This window comes from Canis lupus, chromosome 36 (assembly GCF_011100685.1).
Source record: "Canis lupus familiaris isolate Mischka breed German Shepherd chromosome 36, alternate assembly UU_Cfam_GSD_1.0, whole genome shotgun sequence".
NCBI lineage: Eukaryota > Metazoa > Chordata > Mammalia > Carnivora > Canidae > Canis > Canis lupus.
Window position 1 is genome coordinate 16,208,355 of NC_049257.1, and position 15,934 is coordinate 16,224,288.

General features: G+C 38.3%; 2 protein-coding genes across 8 annotated transcripts in view; one reads left to right on the forward strand and one right to left on the reverse strand.

Annotated features, from left to right (window-relative positions):
• Positions 1-9,153, reverse strand: part of METTL8 (methyltransferase like 8) — an 89,554-nt gene extending 80,401 nt beyond the window's left edge. For 2 of the 5 annotated variants that reach the window (XM_038584826.1, XM_038584825.1), the window contains exons 1-2: positions 8,929-9,151; positions 7,935-8,108 (exon numbers count right to left, since the gene is read on the reverse strand). The gene's annotated coding sequence lies outside the window, so the exon portion shown is untranslated. Of the gene's footprint in view, positions 1-7,934; positions 8,109-8,444; positions 8,638-8,928 lie in introns of those variants that run through there. The other 3 variants (XM_038584823.1, XM_038584820.1, XM_038584829.1) reach the window with 3 other exon arrangements.
• Positions 8,785-15,934, forward strand: part of DCAF17 (DDB1 and CUL4 associated factor 17) — a 54,895-nt gene continuing 47,745 nt past the window's right edge. For all 3 annotated transcript variants that reach the window (XM_038584811.1, XM_038584812.1, XM_038584813.1), the window contains exons 1-3: positions 8,785-9,222; positions 9,616-9,719; positions 15,444-15,534. In XM_038584811.1, the coding sequence (XP_038440739.1) occupies positions 9,097-9,222; positions 9,616-9,719; positions 15,444-15,534 (321 nt within the window). In that variant the 5' untranslated portion in view covers positions 8,785-9,096. The remainder of the gene's footprint in view (positions 9,223-9,615; positions 9,720-15,443; positions 15,535-15,934) is intronic.

The window sequence follows — 15,934 nt, forward strand, 5'->3', positions numbered from 1 at the left end:
TTATAAACCTATAACAATTTATCCAAACTCCCTTCATTTTCATTTGAAGTGTTTTTCTCTCATAGAATTCCATCCAGGGCACCACATTATGTTTAGTGATTAGGTCTCCTTAGGCTCCTCTTTGGCTCTAATAGTTTCTCAGAGTTTCTTTGTTTTTGAAGACCTTGATGATTTTGAGCAATACTGATCGGGTATCCTATAGAATGCCCCTCAATAAAATTTATGAGATATTTTTCTCATGATTAGATTGGAGTTTGGGATTTAGAGGGAAAAAAACCCCATAGAAGTGCCATTCTCAACACATCATACCAAGGGTATCCATGATATGAACATGACTTATCATGGGTTCATGTTAACCTTGATCACCTGGATGAAGTGGTGATTGAAGTTTCTCCACTGTGGAGTTATCCACCCTGACCCCTTTCCACAGTGTATTCTTTAGAAGGAAGTCACTGTGTGCAGCCCACACTTAGGGAGTAGGAAGTTATGCTCCACCTCTTTAAGGGCAGAGTATACACATAAATTATTTGAAATTATTTTGCATAGGAGATTTGTCTCTTCCTCCCCATTTATTCTATCATTTGTTTCTATCAGTATGGACTCATATTTGTTTTAAACTGGGGATTAGAACCCAATACTACTTTATTGCTCAAACTCTTCCTGTTTTGGCCATTAAGAGCTCTTTCTTCTACCATTTCTTTCTATATTTAGCTCCTATATCCTTCTGACATACTCTTGTCATTGTGTTTTTGTTTTTGAGCGCTTCCTTACTTTCTGGTACTTCAAGGTATTGCAGGGTCGTGTTGCATATTCCTTGACCTGGTCCTAGAATTAGCTATTTCTTTAAAGAGTGTTTGTTCCTTTTATTGGGAATAGATGGGGTACTTGGTGTGCTCCTTGCTACTAGATTGCTTGTAGGCCCTGTCAACTAACAAAGGAAGGACATTTATGTGGGTATATTAAACTAGTATAAACATGTCTTTATAAATGTTTCTATATGTATCCATCAATACCTACAGCAAGCTAAAGTTCATACTTTATCAACTAGAGTACAGTGCTTATGTACAGTTCCTATTGCCTCTAGTTTTAGTCTTATTTCAGTTACTTACGTTAGTATCTTTTCCTTGGCCCCTTTCAGTGAGGTTATTGCATACATTTGTAATACAGTTAGATTCTTTTATCAGTCTGCCCTCCATCCTGAACTCTATTTCCCCTTATATATTTTTAAAATTTGCCCATGTCAAGATTTAATCTTTGTGTTGTAGAGCTCTATGGATTTTAACAAATGCAGTGTTATGTATCCACCATTCCAAAATCATGAAATAGATCCATTGTCCCCCAAAAATCCTCTGTGCTATCAAATCAACCCTCTCCCTCCCCTAAACTCCCTTTTGGTTACATTTCCCTAACAGAGAATGTACTCAACATCACTGCTTCTCCTCATTTTCCCTTACAACAAGATGTTCACATTTATAAACTCATGTAATTCTCACTTCAATCCTGAGTATTTCCTCTCACCAGATGATTGAATGAAACTCAGAGAGAATAAGTGGCTTGGTTAAAATCTCACTAACTGGTGGTGTTGGCACTACAAGTTGTGTCTTTTGACTCCTGGTATGATGCTCTTTCTACTACACAACAGTGCTTCCTTGTTTCCAGCTGGTAGGGGGATGGTTATGCATAGAGATAAGAAGAAGAGAAGACAGAAATGGTGGTAGTGATCATATCTTACATTAATGGAAGCTTTTACATTAAAAATATTGAAATGGAAAAAAATAAAAATAAAAATAAAAATATTGAAATGGAATTCTAGTTCTGGTAATTTGAACTGATCACCCCAAAAACCTTTCTGTTGTAAAATACTCCCAAAAGCAGAATACATTGAAATATATATATATATATATATATATATATATATATAGTTAAAAATACATCACTGAGACAGCAAGAAAGAAAAATCCTCAGAGACCAAAAGCTAGCTACCAAAAGGTCCAGAAAGCTGAGTGAGAACTAAAGTGACCAGCTGCCCAAATCCCACAATGTATAAAAAAAATATATATCACAAAAACTTACTGAAATAAACTCAACCTAGTTTTAACATTAGAAAATATATTTAAGTAATTGACTACATTATCAGATTTAAAAAAAATTATATTATTACCTTAGCAGATTCAGAGAAAGTAGCTGATGAAATTTAACACCCATTCATGATTAAAAATCAAATATACAAGACTTTTAGCACATATGGAATGGAAGAGAATTTCATTAATTTGATAAAAAGTAGCCACCAAAAACTTACAATGTTATCCTAATAGTGAAATATTAGAAGTATTCTGTTTATAGATATGAATAAAACAATAATGTCCACTATCACTGGTTTTATTCAACACTGCATTTGAGGTCCTGGCCAGCACAGTGAGAAAAGAAAGTATAATAAATGGTAACATTTGAGAAAGAAGCAACCATGTCATGGTTTCCTGAGGACACGATTATTTACATAGAAAAATCCTCTAAGCCTTACGAATGACTTTTTTTTTTTTTTTAAACAAATGACAATTATTACTACTAAAGATAAAGTTTGGCAAGGTTGCTAAATAAAAGACCAATATACAAAAAGAAAATTTGCATTTTTATGTACTAGCAAAAATATAGTTAGAAAATCTAATTTAAAAATTTACCATTTATAACACTGACCAAAAATGTAATATATTTAGGAAGTTTGAAATATGCAAATCCTTCAAGAAAAAAATTATAGAATTTCATTGAAAGACACTACAGATCTAAATAAATGGAGAGACATATGGTCTTCATAAGTAGGATAATTTGATATGGTAAAGATGTTAGTTCTCTTCAAGTTGATATACAGATTTAATGCTATACCAATCAAAATTCCAATAAGGTTTTTTATGGAACTGAAGCTGATTTAAAAAGGTATATGAAAATGCAAATGGCAAAAAAGAATTAAGATACTCCTGAGGAAAAGGAATGAGGTGGAGGAGTGGACCTACCAGCTCTTAAGCCTTACTATGAAAGTGGTCAAGTATTAGCCCAGGAATAGAAATAGAACAAAAGAATAGAATACAGGGCCTAGAAACAGACCTGTGAATGTAAACTTGGTATACAATAGAGTTAGCACTGCAGATCTGTGAGGAAATGAAGGTCCTTCAAAAAATTGGTTCTGGGACAAATGGTTATTCATGTAGAAAAAAAATTAGGGATAATAAATGGCTATTTGTTTAAGCTGCCAAATTTGTGGTTATTAGCAATAGAAAAGAAATACACTCTTTAACATGTATAGCAGGAGACAGGTTTAAGGATGTCTATAGCAATATTTTTGTATTCTTAGAAAGAATAAAAAACTTGAAAGGAAGAAAAACCCAGCCAATAGAAAATGGATAAACTGTAGTAAATTCATACAATGAAATACCATATGGCAGTAAAAATAAATGAAATGAACTACAGGTACTTTGTCAAGTGTAATATTGACCAAAAAAATAGGCAAGTTGTAGAAGAGTACATATATATGTGTGTGTGTGTATATATATATAATATATATATACATAGTATAATTCAATTTAATGATGTTCAATAACACTCAAAGCCCAACAATATTTTACTTTAAAGAGAAAAGAGGCATCTGGGGACCAGGAGAGGCACAGAGGAGATGTCAAAAGTTGTAGGTAATGTTCTGGGTTTTTTTTTAATAAGTTGATGATAAATATATGGGTATTCACTTTATAATTATTATTTATATATTATGCTACATTATCTATAAGCGTTTTTTAAATAAAATAATTAAAAAATAAGAATAATTTATAAGTTTTACTATCAACCTTTAAACCTGTATCTTTCTGGATATTTATTTATTTTTATTTTTTTATTTTTAAAAGATTTTATTTATTTATTCATGAGAGACACAGAGAGAGAGGCAGAGACACAGGCAGAGGGAGAAGCAGGCTCCATGCAGGGAGCCCGATGTGGGACTCGATCCTGGGACTCCAGGATCACGCCCTGGGCTGAAGGCAGGTGCTAAACCACTGAGCCACCCAGGGATCCCCTCTTTCTGGATTTTATATATGCATGAATGTACTTCATGTTCAAATAAATATGAAAATATACAGAGAAAAGGAAACATAAGGACTAAACTTGGGGTCAAAAGCCTCGATAATTTAAAAATAAATTTCCAAAAGTGATTCTCACCTAAACTACACCAATTACTTGTTAACTGGTCTATTTCATTCCTATAGAGAATATCCTTTCACTAGTGATTTTTCCATCACATTACCATGATCCCACATGCTATGATTCCTGACCCTTCTGGGATCTGATTTTATTTCCCTCTTTCCACATATCCTAACCACAGAACAGATCTTAACATTCCTTAGCATTAATGTCTAAAAAGCTGACATGTACATTTAAATAAAATATAAGTGTTGTTTCATAGCATAAGTAGTTCCTTGTTTATCATTTGTTCTGGGGAGTTTTGGGATGCTTATTTGTGGTTCTTATATTAAGTCTTATCAACTCTATTTCCAAAATATATCCTGAATCTGTTCACTCCTTTCCATTTCTCCTGCTACCATTCCAGTCCAAATACTATCATTGCTTACCTGAACCAACTGAATAATCACCTGTCTCCTTGCTTCCATTCTTGTCTCCCCACAGTACATTCTCCACACTATAGACATAAATATTTTATTACAACACAAATTAGATCATGTCACTCTCCTTCTTCAAATCCTCCTTTGGCTTCCTATGACAACAGATAAAATCCAAAATTCCTTCTAGCCTATCTCTTTAAGTTCATCTCCCTCATGCACATTAAAGAGCCACACTGGCCTGACAGTTTTAGAAAAAACCAAGGTTGTTACTGCCTTATGGACTCAGCATTCAAGCATCTTTCTGCCTGGAGTACTCTAACCTCAGTTCTTTGCAGACTGACTCACCATCATCATTCAGAGCTCAGCTCAAAAGTCCAATCTCCAAGAGGCTTTCCCTGACCACTCTAGCTAAAGCAGAGCTTCCAACCATTCTCTATCAAGCACATCACCTTGTTTTATCTTCTTTACAGTTCTTATCACTGTCTGAATCTTATTTTTAAAATCTATTTATTATCTTCCTCCACATATAGGAACCTTGTCTATCCCATCTACTATTATACCCAATGCCAAAATAGTTGCTAGTGTGACGTACATGAAAATAATTACATGATCTTGTGGTTTTGGGTTCAAATTTGTCTCTGAACAAATGTTCAATTTAATAACCTGAATGCTTTATTTAGTTATACTATGCTTCTTTAAACAAAGTATATGAACAAAAAGCATTTTATTAACTCCTGAATTCACAGCTCTTCTTATCTTTAAAATACCATGGTAGGGGGGCCTGGTAAGCTCAGTCAGTACAGCATACAACTCTTGATCTTGGGGTCATGGGTTCAAGTCCCATGTTGGAAGTACAGATAACTTAAAAAAATAAATTTAAAAAATATTTTAAAAATTCCATGTAAAGATGATTAAGTAATCTGTAAACACATAGGTACAGACTGAAAAAAAAAAAAAAAAAAACACCAAAAAACAATGTTTTATGTCCCAAATTGAGAAGTTATTTTCAAATCCTGTCTGGGATATCTGAGCATGGCATTTTACCTTCAACAAATCGAGAAGATATCTACTTTATGGGTAGAGCTGTTGGGGATTAAAGTTTTTATTTTTTATTTTTATTTTTTAAGATTTTTATTTATTCATGAGACACAGAAGAGAGAGAGGCAGAGACATAGGCAGAGAGAGAGGCAGGCTCCATGCAGGGAGCCTGATGTGGGACTTGATCCCAGGACTCCAGGATCATGCTCTGGGCCAAAGGCAGGCACTTAATTGCTGGGCCACTCAGGAGTCCCAAGATTAAACTTTGTAAAAAGTTATTTCTTCTTATGAACATTGTGGTTTCCTGATGATTTTTTTTCTTGCGGATTTAAAGAATAAAGGGAGACTAAATCTTCATGTAGGTTAAAAGTACTTAGTTGCCAATAATACTGTATACATTGTCCTTAGAATAGTCCATTTATTCAACATACCAATGCATCTTAGTATACAGCCTAAAATGTGGTCACTGCACATGTATATTGAATGAATGAATGCACTACTCTAAAAACGATATATTGGGGGGCACCTGGCCAGCTCAGTCGGTAGAAGATGCAACTCTTGATCTTGGGGTTGTAAGTTCAAGCCCCATGTTGGGTATAGAGCCTACTTTAAAAAAATAAAAACAGTATGTTGGGAAGATAGACAAACAACAATTCTAATACATTGTTGCAACTAATGTATGCAGAGTAACATGTTAGAAGAAACAAGACTGTAATTAAAGTGAAGGGGTCAGGGAAAGTGTCTTGAGTGGAGCTGTGATACCTGGAATGAGTTATGAGATAAACAGATGCGAGAAGGAAAGGAAAGGAGCTACAAAGAAAATTTGAGATGTACAGATATATTGGCTTGAACAAGTGAGCATCATGTCAGAACCACAACAGCAAATGTTAAGGATGGACAAAGAAATAAGGCTGAAAGTACCGGCAAGCTGCAGATAACAGAATCCTTGCAAACTACATTAAGGGATTCAGATTTTGTCTTATAAAGCATTTATTTGTACATGGGATTTGTACATGTAGCCTCAAGGCTATGTTACTCTTAGAGAAACCTTTTATTTTCAACTTGATAAAAATCAACAAGAACACTCTTTTAAAAGGATATGTGGATCATCTGAATAGCCACCTTTTAACTGACTACTGTCCTAAGATGATTTCAGTTCACATGTTTGTGTTTAGCTGCACTGGCAAACCATTGGTGCCATTTGTCACTGGCACAGGTTAATGAGAAAGAAATGGGAACTACTTCATGTAAATGATGGTGTTTGACAAGTGAAGGTCAAATGAAATCATGACGTATTGAACGAAGGAAAGCTTGGCAATGGTTTAAAGAAAGAAAAGAGGTGTAGGCAGTGAGTAATCTCTACACAAGTACAAAATGGACAGATCTTCTGTAAGGAAGCTATGCTATAGAGGACTGTGAACATTTGCTTTTAGAGCATGTTAGGTCCAGCAAAAAACAGTTTCATTGGTAACAATGAATAAGTATTCATTTGAATTTAGTTGTTTTATAATTGTGCTTCCTTTAACTTATAACTGGGAGTTACGGTTGTGTAAGATATACAACATAAGGAGTTTATATATAGTTTTATATTTGCATGTCTTTAACATACTGAAAATACTTTAAGTTAACAATAGAGAATCCTGGGTATCTACTCAGGCTTGAGAAATTCTGTTCTGGGTGATTGGGAATCACTGAAAGATTTTAATAAGGAAATGACAAATTTGTTCTTTAGAAAAATCACTGGCAGCAGTGTGGAGGGTTAGGAATTGAAAGTACTTTAGTAAGGCAGGAAGAAGGCTACTTAATATAATATTATGATAAAATGGCGGGGCCCTAAGTTTACTTAGGGGATATAGAGAGGAGATGGATAGGAGTTAGAGTCCAAAGGACTTGGTTGTGGGCGAGCAAAGGAGGGGTAACCAGGATGCCTGCCCTCTGGGGGACTTTGTGGTAAGATAAAGACAAACAAGTGAGGATGAAGGGTAATGAGGCTAGAGATGATGCATTTAAAGTCAGCAATGATTTGAATTTCATTTCATCCAAAGAAAATCCAGTTCCCTTTTCTGGGTCCCAGTTTTCTCAGTGACAGCTGCATTCATGAATTACCAAATTAACTATTATAGCGCGCTCTAAAAATACACATAGCACTCCACAGTATGCTGTAAATAAGTCATGAAAAATCAGCAAAAGCCCAGGCCCTGAAGGAAATTCAGCAGGGTTAAAAGGAGATGTGACCTTTTTTTTTTTTTTTTTTTTTTTCTGAACGCTTAAAATTGTGACCCAGCGCACACTCACCCCGTATTGTACTCTGCTCTGTACTCTGTCGGTCGGATGTGCTCCCTCCCTTGTCCACGCAGGATCAAGGGGTAGCGGGCCCAGCCCACGCGGGAGATGCAAGGACACCACCTTCAAGGGACACGCAAGGCAGCGGGGCACACCTAGCGCAGCAGCGTAGCGGGAACGTTGACCCTAAAGGCAGGGAGGGGTAGTTGACAAAGTCACCTTTTACGGAGAGGAATCAACGTGGAATATCTTAGTCCAATCAGAATGTAAACATTTGGGATTTTATTACCAAAAGCAGAGGGGACAAAGAAAGAGAAAAAAAAAGGCGAGAGGAAGGAAAATACAATTATTGAGAAACCAGCCTGTGTGTCCCCGCAGGCCACAGAAGGGCAAGCTCTGGAAAAGAGCCTTTCAACACTAGTTTGGTGGGCAGGCCAGCATCTTCCACCACCAACTCAGGGCATCACGTCTATAGACCCAAAATGTCCAACGTGCGACTGAAGGGAAAGCCGCGGGGCGTACCTTTAGCACGGACGCTGCTTTGGGAGGGAGGGGGTCGCACTCGACACGGCCAGGCCCCCCTCCCCCTCCCCAGAACGAAAGCCGGGAGCCGAGGGGCGTGAGGGTACCGGGGCTGCACGGTTCGCACACCGAACCGAGACCAGGAGGCGGCAGCACAGCGCCCCCGACGTTCTGCCCGGCGCCGCGCGCAGACCCGGAAGAGAGCACCAAGCCGCCCTACTGCGCAGCCTCCGCCTGGCCGGCCGGCGGAGCTCGCGTCCCGCTGCCTGATGGGAGTTGTAGTTCTGGGAACGGGGCAGGCTCCCTCAAAGGGCTCTGGGAACTACACTTCCCGGTGAGGGGAACTGCTCCAGCAGGCCGCGCGTTTGCGGGGGCGTCACACCGCCCGCACCGGGGTACAGGGCTGCAGGGTGTTTGAGGGGCAGGCCGGAAGGGGGTGTCCTTCCCTTCACTCTGCGCTCAGGCGGTGCCGATTCCGCCTTACCTCGCCCCACTGCCGTGCGCTCCCTGCCCGGCGCCCAGTGTCCGCTTATCCTGGGCCCCTCAAGGAGTTGGGGCCTGGAGGTTCGGAGGTAACGGCCGCTGCTTGGCGCGGGAGCGAGGGGCGCCCCCCTCTTGGGCCCAGCCAGCCGCGCACCCGGCCCTCGCCTCCATGGGCCCAGCTCAGAAACCCAACGTGTGCCGCCAGCTCAGTCGCCGGGCGCTGGGCTTCTTCTCGCGGGACGCAGGCGTGGTGCAGAGGACCAACCTGGGCATCCTGAGGGCGCTGGTGTGCCAGGTGACCGCCGGCGGCTGGGAGTGGGGCCCGCTGGGGTGCTGTTTTTCCGCGTTAGAGCCCCCCTCCCTCTTTAAGAAGATGCCATGTCTTGGGCTGGGAAATCCAGGCCCTGAACCTGAGGACTTAGTAAATAGCTATTAATAGAACCGCCAAGTGCTTGGAGTTTTAAGCTTCTTACGTCTTCCTGCAAACCATCTTCCTAAAATTTGGTCCCCCCCCCCCCCCCGCTTCAAACGTGAGGCCAAAGCGAGGAAGATACGAACATAATGTTTTAAATGACCTACTTGAGATTGCTTTGAAAACTGTGGGTTTAACTCTCTCCCTTAAAATTGGTGCCCGGTAGAGACTTAACGAGTTATTATTCCCTAAACCAAAATTCCTTATGTCTTTCAGGAAAGTACTAAGTTTAAGAATGTGTGGACCACTCATTCTAAGTCACCTATAGCCTATGAGAGAGGAAGAATATATTTTGACAATTACCGGTGCTGTGTCAGCAGGTATCTTTTTGATGAACATTTTTGCTGTAATTGACCTCACTAGTTTTTATCTTAACTAGTTTTCATAGAACCACATGCTATCTCGGTGCATAATGAAATAGGGGAGTGGAAAAAGGAGCTCAAAGTAAGAGTAGATGGTAAAGTGGATGTAATTTTAAAGTCTTGTTAAATCCAAAGATGGAAATTTTATCTTTGCAAATACCAATTTAAAGCGAATTTACTTTATTTTTTATTTTTTAAGATTTTATTTATTTATTCATAGAGACACAGGGAGAGAGAGAGAGGCAGAGACACAGGCAGAGGGAGAAGCAGGCTCCATGCAGAGAGCCTGACGTGGGACTCCATCCAGGGTCTCCAGGATCACGCCCTGGGCTGCAGGTGGCGCTAAACCGCTGCGCCACCGGGGCTGCCCAAATGAATTTACTTAAAAAAAATAATAATAATAAAACGAATTTACTTTATAGTGCAGGTGAAATGACAGATTGCTCAGGGTATAGAAGATATCAGAGTCAAGGGAACCAGATATCAATAAGTTAGGTGCTGCTCTAGAGAAAAATTTATGTTTTGTTTTGGAAGTACTTGCCTCTGTTTAAGAGAACATTTCAAACTTAACTTCAAAGAGAATCTCCACATACTCATTACCTAGATTCAAAGGTGATCCAGATTTTGCTGCATTTGTAGCATTTGCCCCATGACCTCCTTTTTCTTGACCTTTCTACTAAGTATTTTTTTTTTAAGATTTTATTTATTTATGAGAAACACACAAAGAGAGAGAGAGGCAGACACACAGGCAGAGGGAGAAGCAGGCTCCATGCAGGGAGCCCGACATGGGACTCGATCCTGGGTCTCTAGGATCAAACCCCGGGCTGAAGGTGATGCTAAACTGCTGAGCCACCTGGGCTGCCCATCCTTTTGTTCTTTTTTTCTTTCATTCTTTGTCTTCTCTGCTTTTATTTATTTTTTATTTTTTTTCTTCTCTGCTTTTAATTGAACATTTTATATGATTCTATTTTCTATCTACTTTAACATATCAATTATACTTCTTTTTAGAAATTTTTAATCATTGCCTTAGAACTTCCAAAACATATTTACAACTAATCTAAATCACTTTCAAGGGATGCTCAGAGGTTGAGCATATGCCTTTGGCTCAGGGTGTGATCCTGGGGTCCTGGGATCAAGTCCCACATCGGGTTCCCTGTGAGAAGCCTGCTTCTCTCTCTGCCTATGTCTCTGCCTCTCTCTCTCTCTGTCTCTCATGAATAAATAAATAAAATCTTTAAAAAAGTCAGTTTCAAGTAGCATCATACCTCTACATGGGTAGTGTAGTTACCTTATAATAGAGTATTTCTAATTGCTCCCTCTTGCCTTTTATAATGTTGCTGCCATTCATTTGATCCATAGGCTATATTCACTGAATGCCTTGTTGCTGTTATTATTGTGAACAAATTTTCATCTGTTAAATCAATTAAATATAAGAAAAATAAAGGATTTTATTTTACCTTTATTTATTTTATTTGAGAGAGAGAGTATGTGCACACATGCACATGAGCAGGGGGAAGGGCAAAGGGAAAGGGAGAGATCTCGGGCAGACTCCTTGCTGAGCATGGAGCCAGATTTGGGGCCGGATCCTAAGAGCATGACCTGAGCCACCCAGGTGTCCCTATTTATTCCTTTAAACATTCTTCTTTTTAAAGGTAGACCTATATCATCTTTCTTCCCTTTGAAGAAGGTTTTTGAATATTTCTTGTAAGGCAGATCCACTGACAACACATTCCCTCAATTTTTGTTTGCCTGAGAAAACCTGATTTCTTTTTGACTTTTGAAGGATAACTTCTTGGGATACAAAATTCTAGATTGGTTGGGTATGAAATAATGATTTATAAGAAATATATATTTGGTCATTCAGATGAAGATCTATTTCTCAGATATATTTGGTCTTCATCTACAGTTACTGAAAATGCTTTAAACCCATAAAGGTAAAATAGGTGTTTTGTTATTAATGAAGATAACTTTCTAACCCCACCCAAGAGTAAGGGCTTTTTGCCAGTAGAACCAACCATGTGATTGAGGGGTTGGAACTTTCAGTCCCAACCTCTGACTTCCAGGCAATGGAAGGGAGCTGGAGGTTGAACCAGCCAGTGGCCAGTGACTTAGTCAAACATAACTATACAGTGAAGCCTCTGTAAAACCACAAGAGGATTGGGTTTAGAGAGCTTCCCATCAAATTAAAAGAAACTAAGGAGGTGGTCATTGGAACCCCAATCTGTATAGCCCATGGATCAGAAACACAGGGGTTTCACAGCCTGGGGGTTTGGTGACTGGCATCTGAAGTGGGGGGGTGGAGGGCAGTCTTGTAGGACTGAATTCTTAACCTATCGAATCCGATGCTATCTCTAGTAGGTAGTGTAAGAATTGAGTTGAGTTCTCGGACATGCTATTGGTGTCTTAGAATTGCTCAGTGTTGTGTGTGGGAGAACCCCCACCCCTCATAATGGAATTGGGTCCAGGAGTCTTAAAAGACTGGGGTGAGGGGCATTGTTTCATCACTTTAAATATTTTACTCCATTCTACTTGCTTGCATGTTTGCTGAAGAGAAGTCCAGTGTAACTCTTATCCTGTTCTTTAGATAAGTTGCTTTTCCCCTCTGGCTTCTTTCAAGATGTTCTCTTTGTTTTTTATTTTCTATAGTATACAGGTTTTCTAATTGTCCTTCAGTTCTAGGATATTGTATTCTGCTTTTATCACTTTTTTGTTCTAGTTTGGGAAGTGTCTATTGACATATCTTCAAGTTTGCCAGTCTTTCCGTGGCTGTGTCTGGTCCACTGATGAGCCCATCAAAGACGTTCTTCATTTGTGTGGAGTTTTGATTTTTAGCGTTTCCTTTTGATTTTGTTTTTAGGTTTTTTTTTTTTTAAGATTTTATTTATTTATTAATGAGAGACACATTGAGAGAGGCAGGCTCCATGCAGGGAGCCCAATGCAGGATTCGATCCTGGGACTCCTGGATCATGCCCTGGGCTGAAGGCAAACACTCAACTGCTGAGCCACCCAGGTGCCCCATGTTTTTAGGGTTTTTAATCTCTCTGCTCAATTATCCATCTGTTCTTATACATTATCCACGTCTTCCTTTAGAGCCCTTAGCATATTAAATATAGTTATTTTAAGTTCCTAATCAGTAATTCTAAAATCTCCACCATATCTAAGTCTGGTTCTGATGACTGCTTTGTCTCTTCAATCTTTGTATTTTGCATTTTAGCATGTCTTGTAATTTTTTGTTGGAAGCTGTATGTGATATAAAAGAAATTGCAGTAAATGGGTCTTTAGAGTGAGATTTTATGTTTATCTGGCTAGAGATTAGGCTGTGTTTTCTGAAACTATAGGTGCCAGAGGCTCAAATTTCCTGTAGTGCCCTTGTTTTTGTTTGCCTGGTACTGACTCAAGTGGCTTGCTCCTGCTAAGCGTGGTTCTTGGTATTCACCTCTCTTTCTAGTTTTGGGGGCAGCAGTTTGCTCTGTAATTCGTAATTCTCAGATAGAACTAAAAACAGTTGTTGATTTTTTTTGTTCAGCTTTTTTCTTGACAGGAGTGTTGACTTCTAAGTTCTTTGCATGTAAGATCAGGAACCAGAAGTTAGAGAAGATAGTTTGAGATTTGTTCTGACCTGAGGAGGGATCCTGCCAGCAATCTTTTTCTGAGTCTGTCTGGCAAATTAGCCAGCCTACACTTTAGCTTGTATGACCAATGAATCTATAAATTTCTTCCCATTTGCCTTTCACCACAACCTCCACTGATTTTGAGAGTGCTCCTAGGCTAAAACTTATCCACACTCTGTTGCAAATGAAAGTTCCTTTAGGAAGAGAATAGTGCTATCTGCTTTACGGCCTACTTCTTTGCCCCAGGCAAAATCTTCAAGCCAAGGGTTTAGAGTTGGTACTGGGGGTGTAGGGGAATCAGTGGCAGGCTCTCTCTGAGGGACTCCCCTATTCTAAAAGCTAAGCATCTAGAGTTGAGGCAGATATTAGCCTCAGATTTTCTTACGTCTCTTACTGTGAAACCACTGCTTTATGAGGTGGGCTAAGGGTAATCAGAGCCAATGTATTCTTAGGCTTGCCATGCCAACGTACAGTTGGGGCTAGGTGGAAGAAGGAAGTCCCATTCTTGACTGCACTTACCCAGGATGCAGCCTCAGCAACAAGCAGCTGGGAGCTACATGAGAAGTGGTATCATGATGGACCCCCAAGAAGGTGGCCCTCTGGAAGCTGAGGATAGAGGGAGTCCTGTGCTCTTGGCCATACAATTGTTGAATAGTTTTCATTTTGGTGAGCTAAAAGTGATAGGGAGTGAGCACATCCTATTTTAAACATCATAGACTCTTACTATTCTTACTGAACTCTAGTAGATTTTTTTTGGATACATGTTTCTTTGCTGTATGCTCTAGGACCATCTCTAGAGACTTTAAATAGTTGTCCTTTTATAGTGTTCACCAGTTTTCCTGGAGAGCATGCCCTCAGGCTATCATGTTGGAAGTGACTATCTGGACATTTCTTTATATGATCATAATGTCACTACCACACCTAACAAAATTAGTAATAATTCCTTGGTATTTAATGGTATTTAATAACTTACCCAATTTAGAGGTATCTGCTTTAATTTAAAAAAAAAGTTAAATCTGAGTAGGTGGCATTGGTTGGTGATCTAATAGTAAATAGCTGGAGTTGTTTACTATGGCATTCAGGGGTGTTATAATTTAGAATCACATATGAGCTTCCTTTCATTCCTGTGAAATTCTATTTGTTTAGACCTTTGAATCAGAAAATCAAAGGTGAATAAAATTGTCACTCTGAAAATTGTTTCTAAATAGTAGTTTAATTTTAAAGTTCAGGGATGCCTCAGTAGCTGAGCAGTTGAGCGTTTGCCTTCAGCTCAGGGCATGATCCTGGAGTCCCGGGATCAAGTCCCACATCGAACTCCATGCATGGAGCCTGCTTCTCCCTCTGCCTATGTCTCTGCCTCTCTCTGTGTGTGTGTGTCTTTCATAAATAAGTAAATAAAATCTTAAAATTTTAAAGTTCATCAGGTAAAAAAAGGAAAACACCTATGATCATATCTCAGTAGTAATCAGGGAAATAGAAATTAAAGGTAAGAGGCTATTTTTCACATAAAAAATGTAGTGTTCACTACTGGTAGAGGTAAATACTTTTTCAACCTTTCTGAAAGAGAATGAGGAGTTTAAAAAAAAAAAAACCCTAAAGGTATTTCATTTTTTACCCACTAATTTTCATCCTGAAATAAAGGGACTCTATCTAATTTTCACTTTACAATATTGGAATAATAGTTTATGAACTCCATGGAATTCAGCAGAGATATTCATAGTAAATATTCAAGGGTAGAGAAAGAATTCAATATGATCCAGTTTTGGAAAATAATCTGCAGGAAAGTATACATATATATAACAAAAAACTGGAAGAAATGAACCAAAATGTTAATAATGGTAATTTTTATAATCTTAGAGTATTATAATCTATTTTATTTTTCATATTTTCAGTGAATTTTATTGTGAATTTTGTGATCAGAAAAAAAAATGTTAACATTTAGTTAAGGAAAGCAAAGTAGCAAGCTATATCTTGATATTCCAAATCTCTGAAAGAAAAAAGTCACTTGGCATTGAGCAAACACTGTCTCAGTTATCAAGAAGAATAATCACTCATTTTTCTTTTTTCCCAGTGTTGCATCAGAGCCAAGAAAACTTTATGAAATGCCAAAATGTTCCAAATCAGAAAAAATAGAGGATGCATTATTATGGGAATGCCCAGTGGTAAGATTTGTTTTAGAGTATTTGTTTCCAACACATTTTTAGCCTAAAAGAACTGATTATTCTTAATATATAAAAGAATAAAGCTTAAATATCATAGTGACCCTGACTTTTGAAATGAGTCAAGAAAAAAATTATATTCTTTGCTTATTTTTTCTCATGAAATAATTTCTATTTTAAAAAATTATACATTATTATAAGTGTATTTTAAAAATTTGATGCCATTTGTAAATCTTGAAAACTAGAAAAAGTTATGAACTGGTTAAAAGTTTTATAAGCAATATAAGCTAGTTTAGAGTTATTCTCAACGTTTCTCAATAGTTTAAGAGATCATTCTACCGATTTAAGAGATCATTCTATCAAAATAAAATATTTATTTAGGGTAACAGTTATGTTACATGGT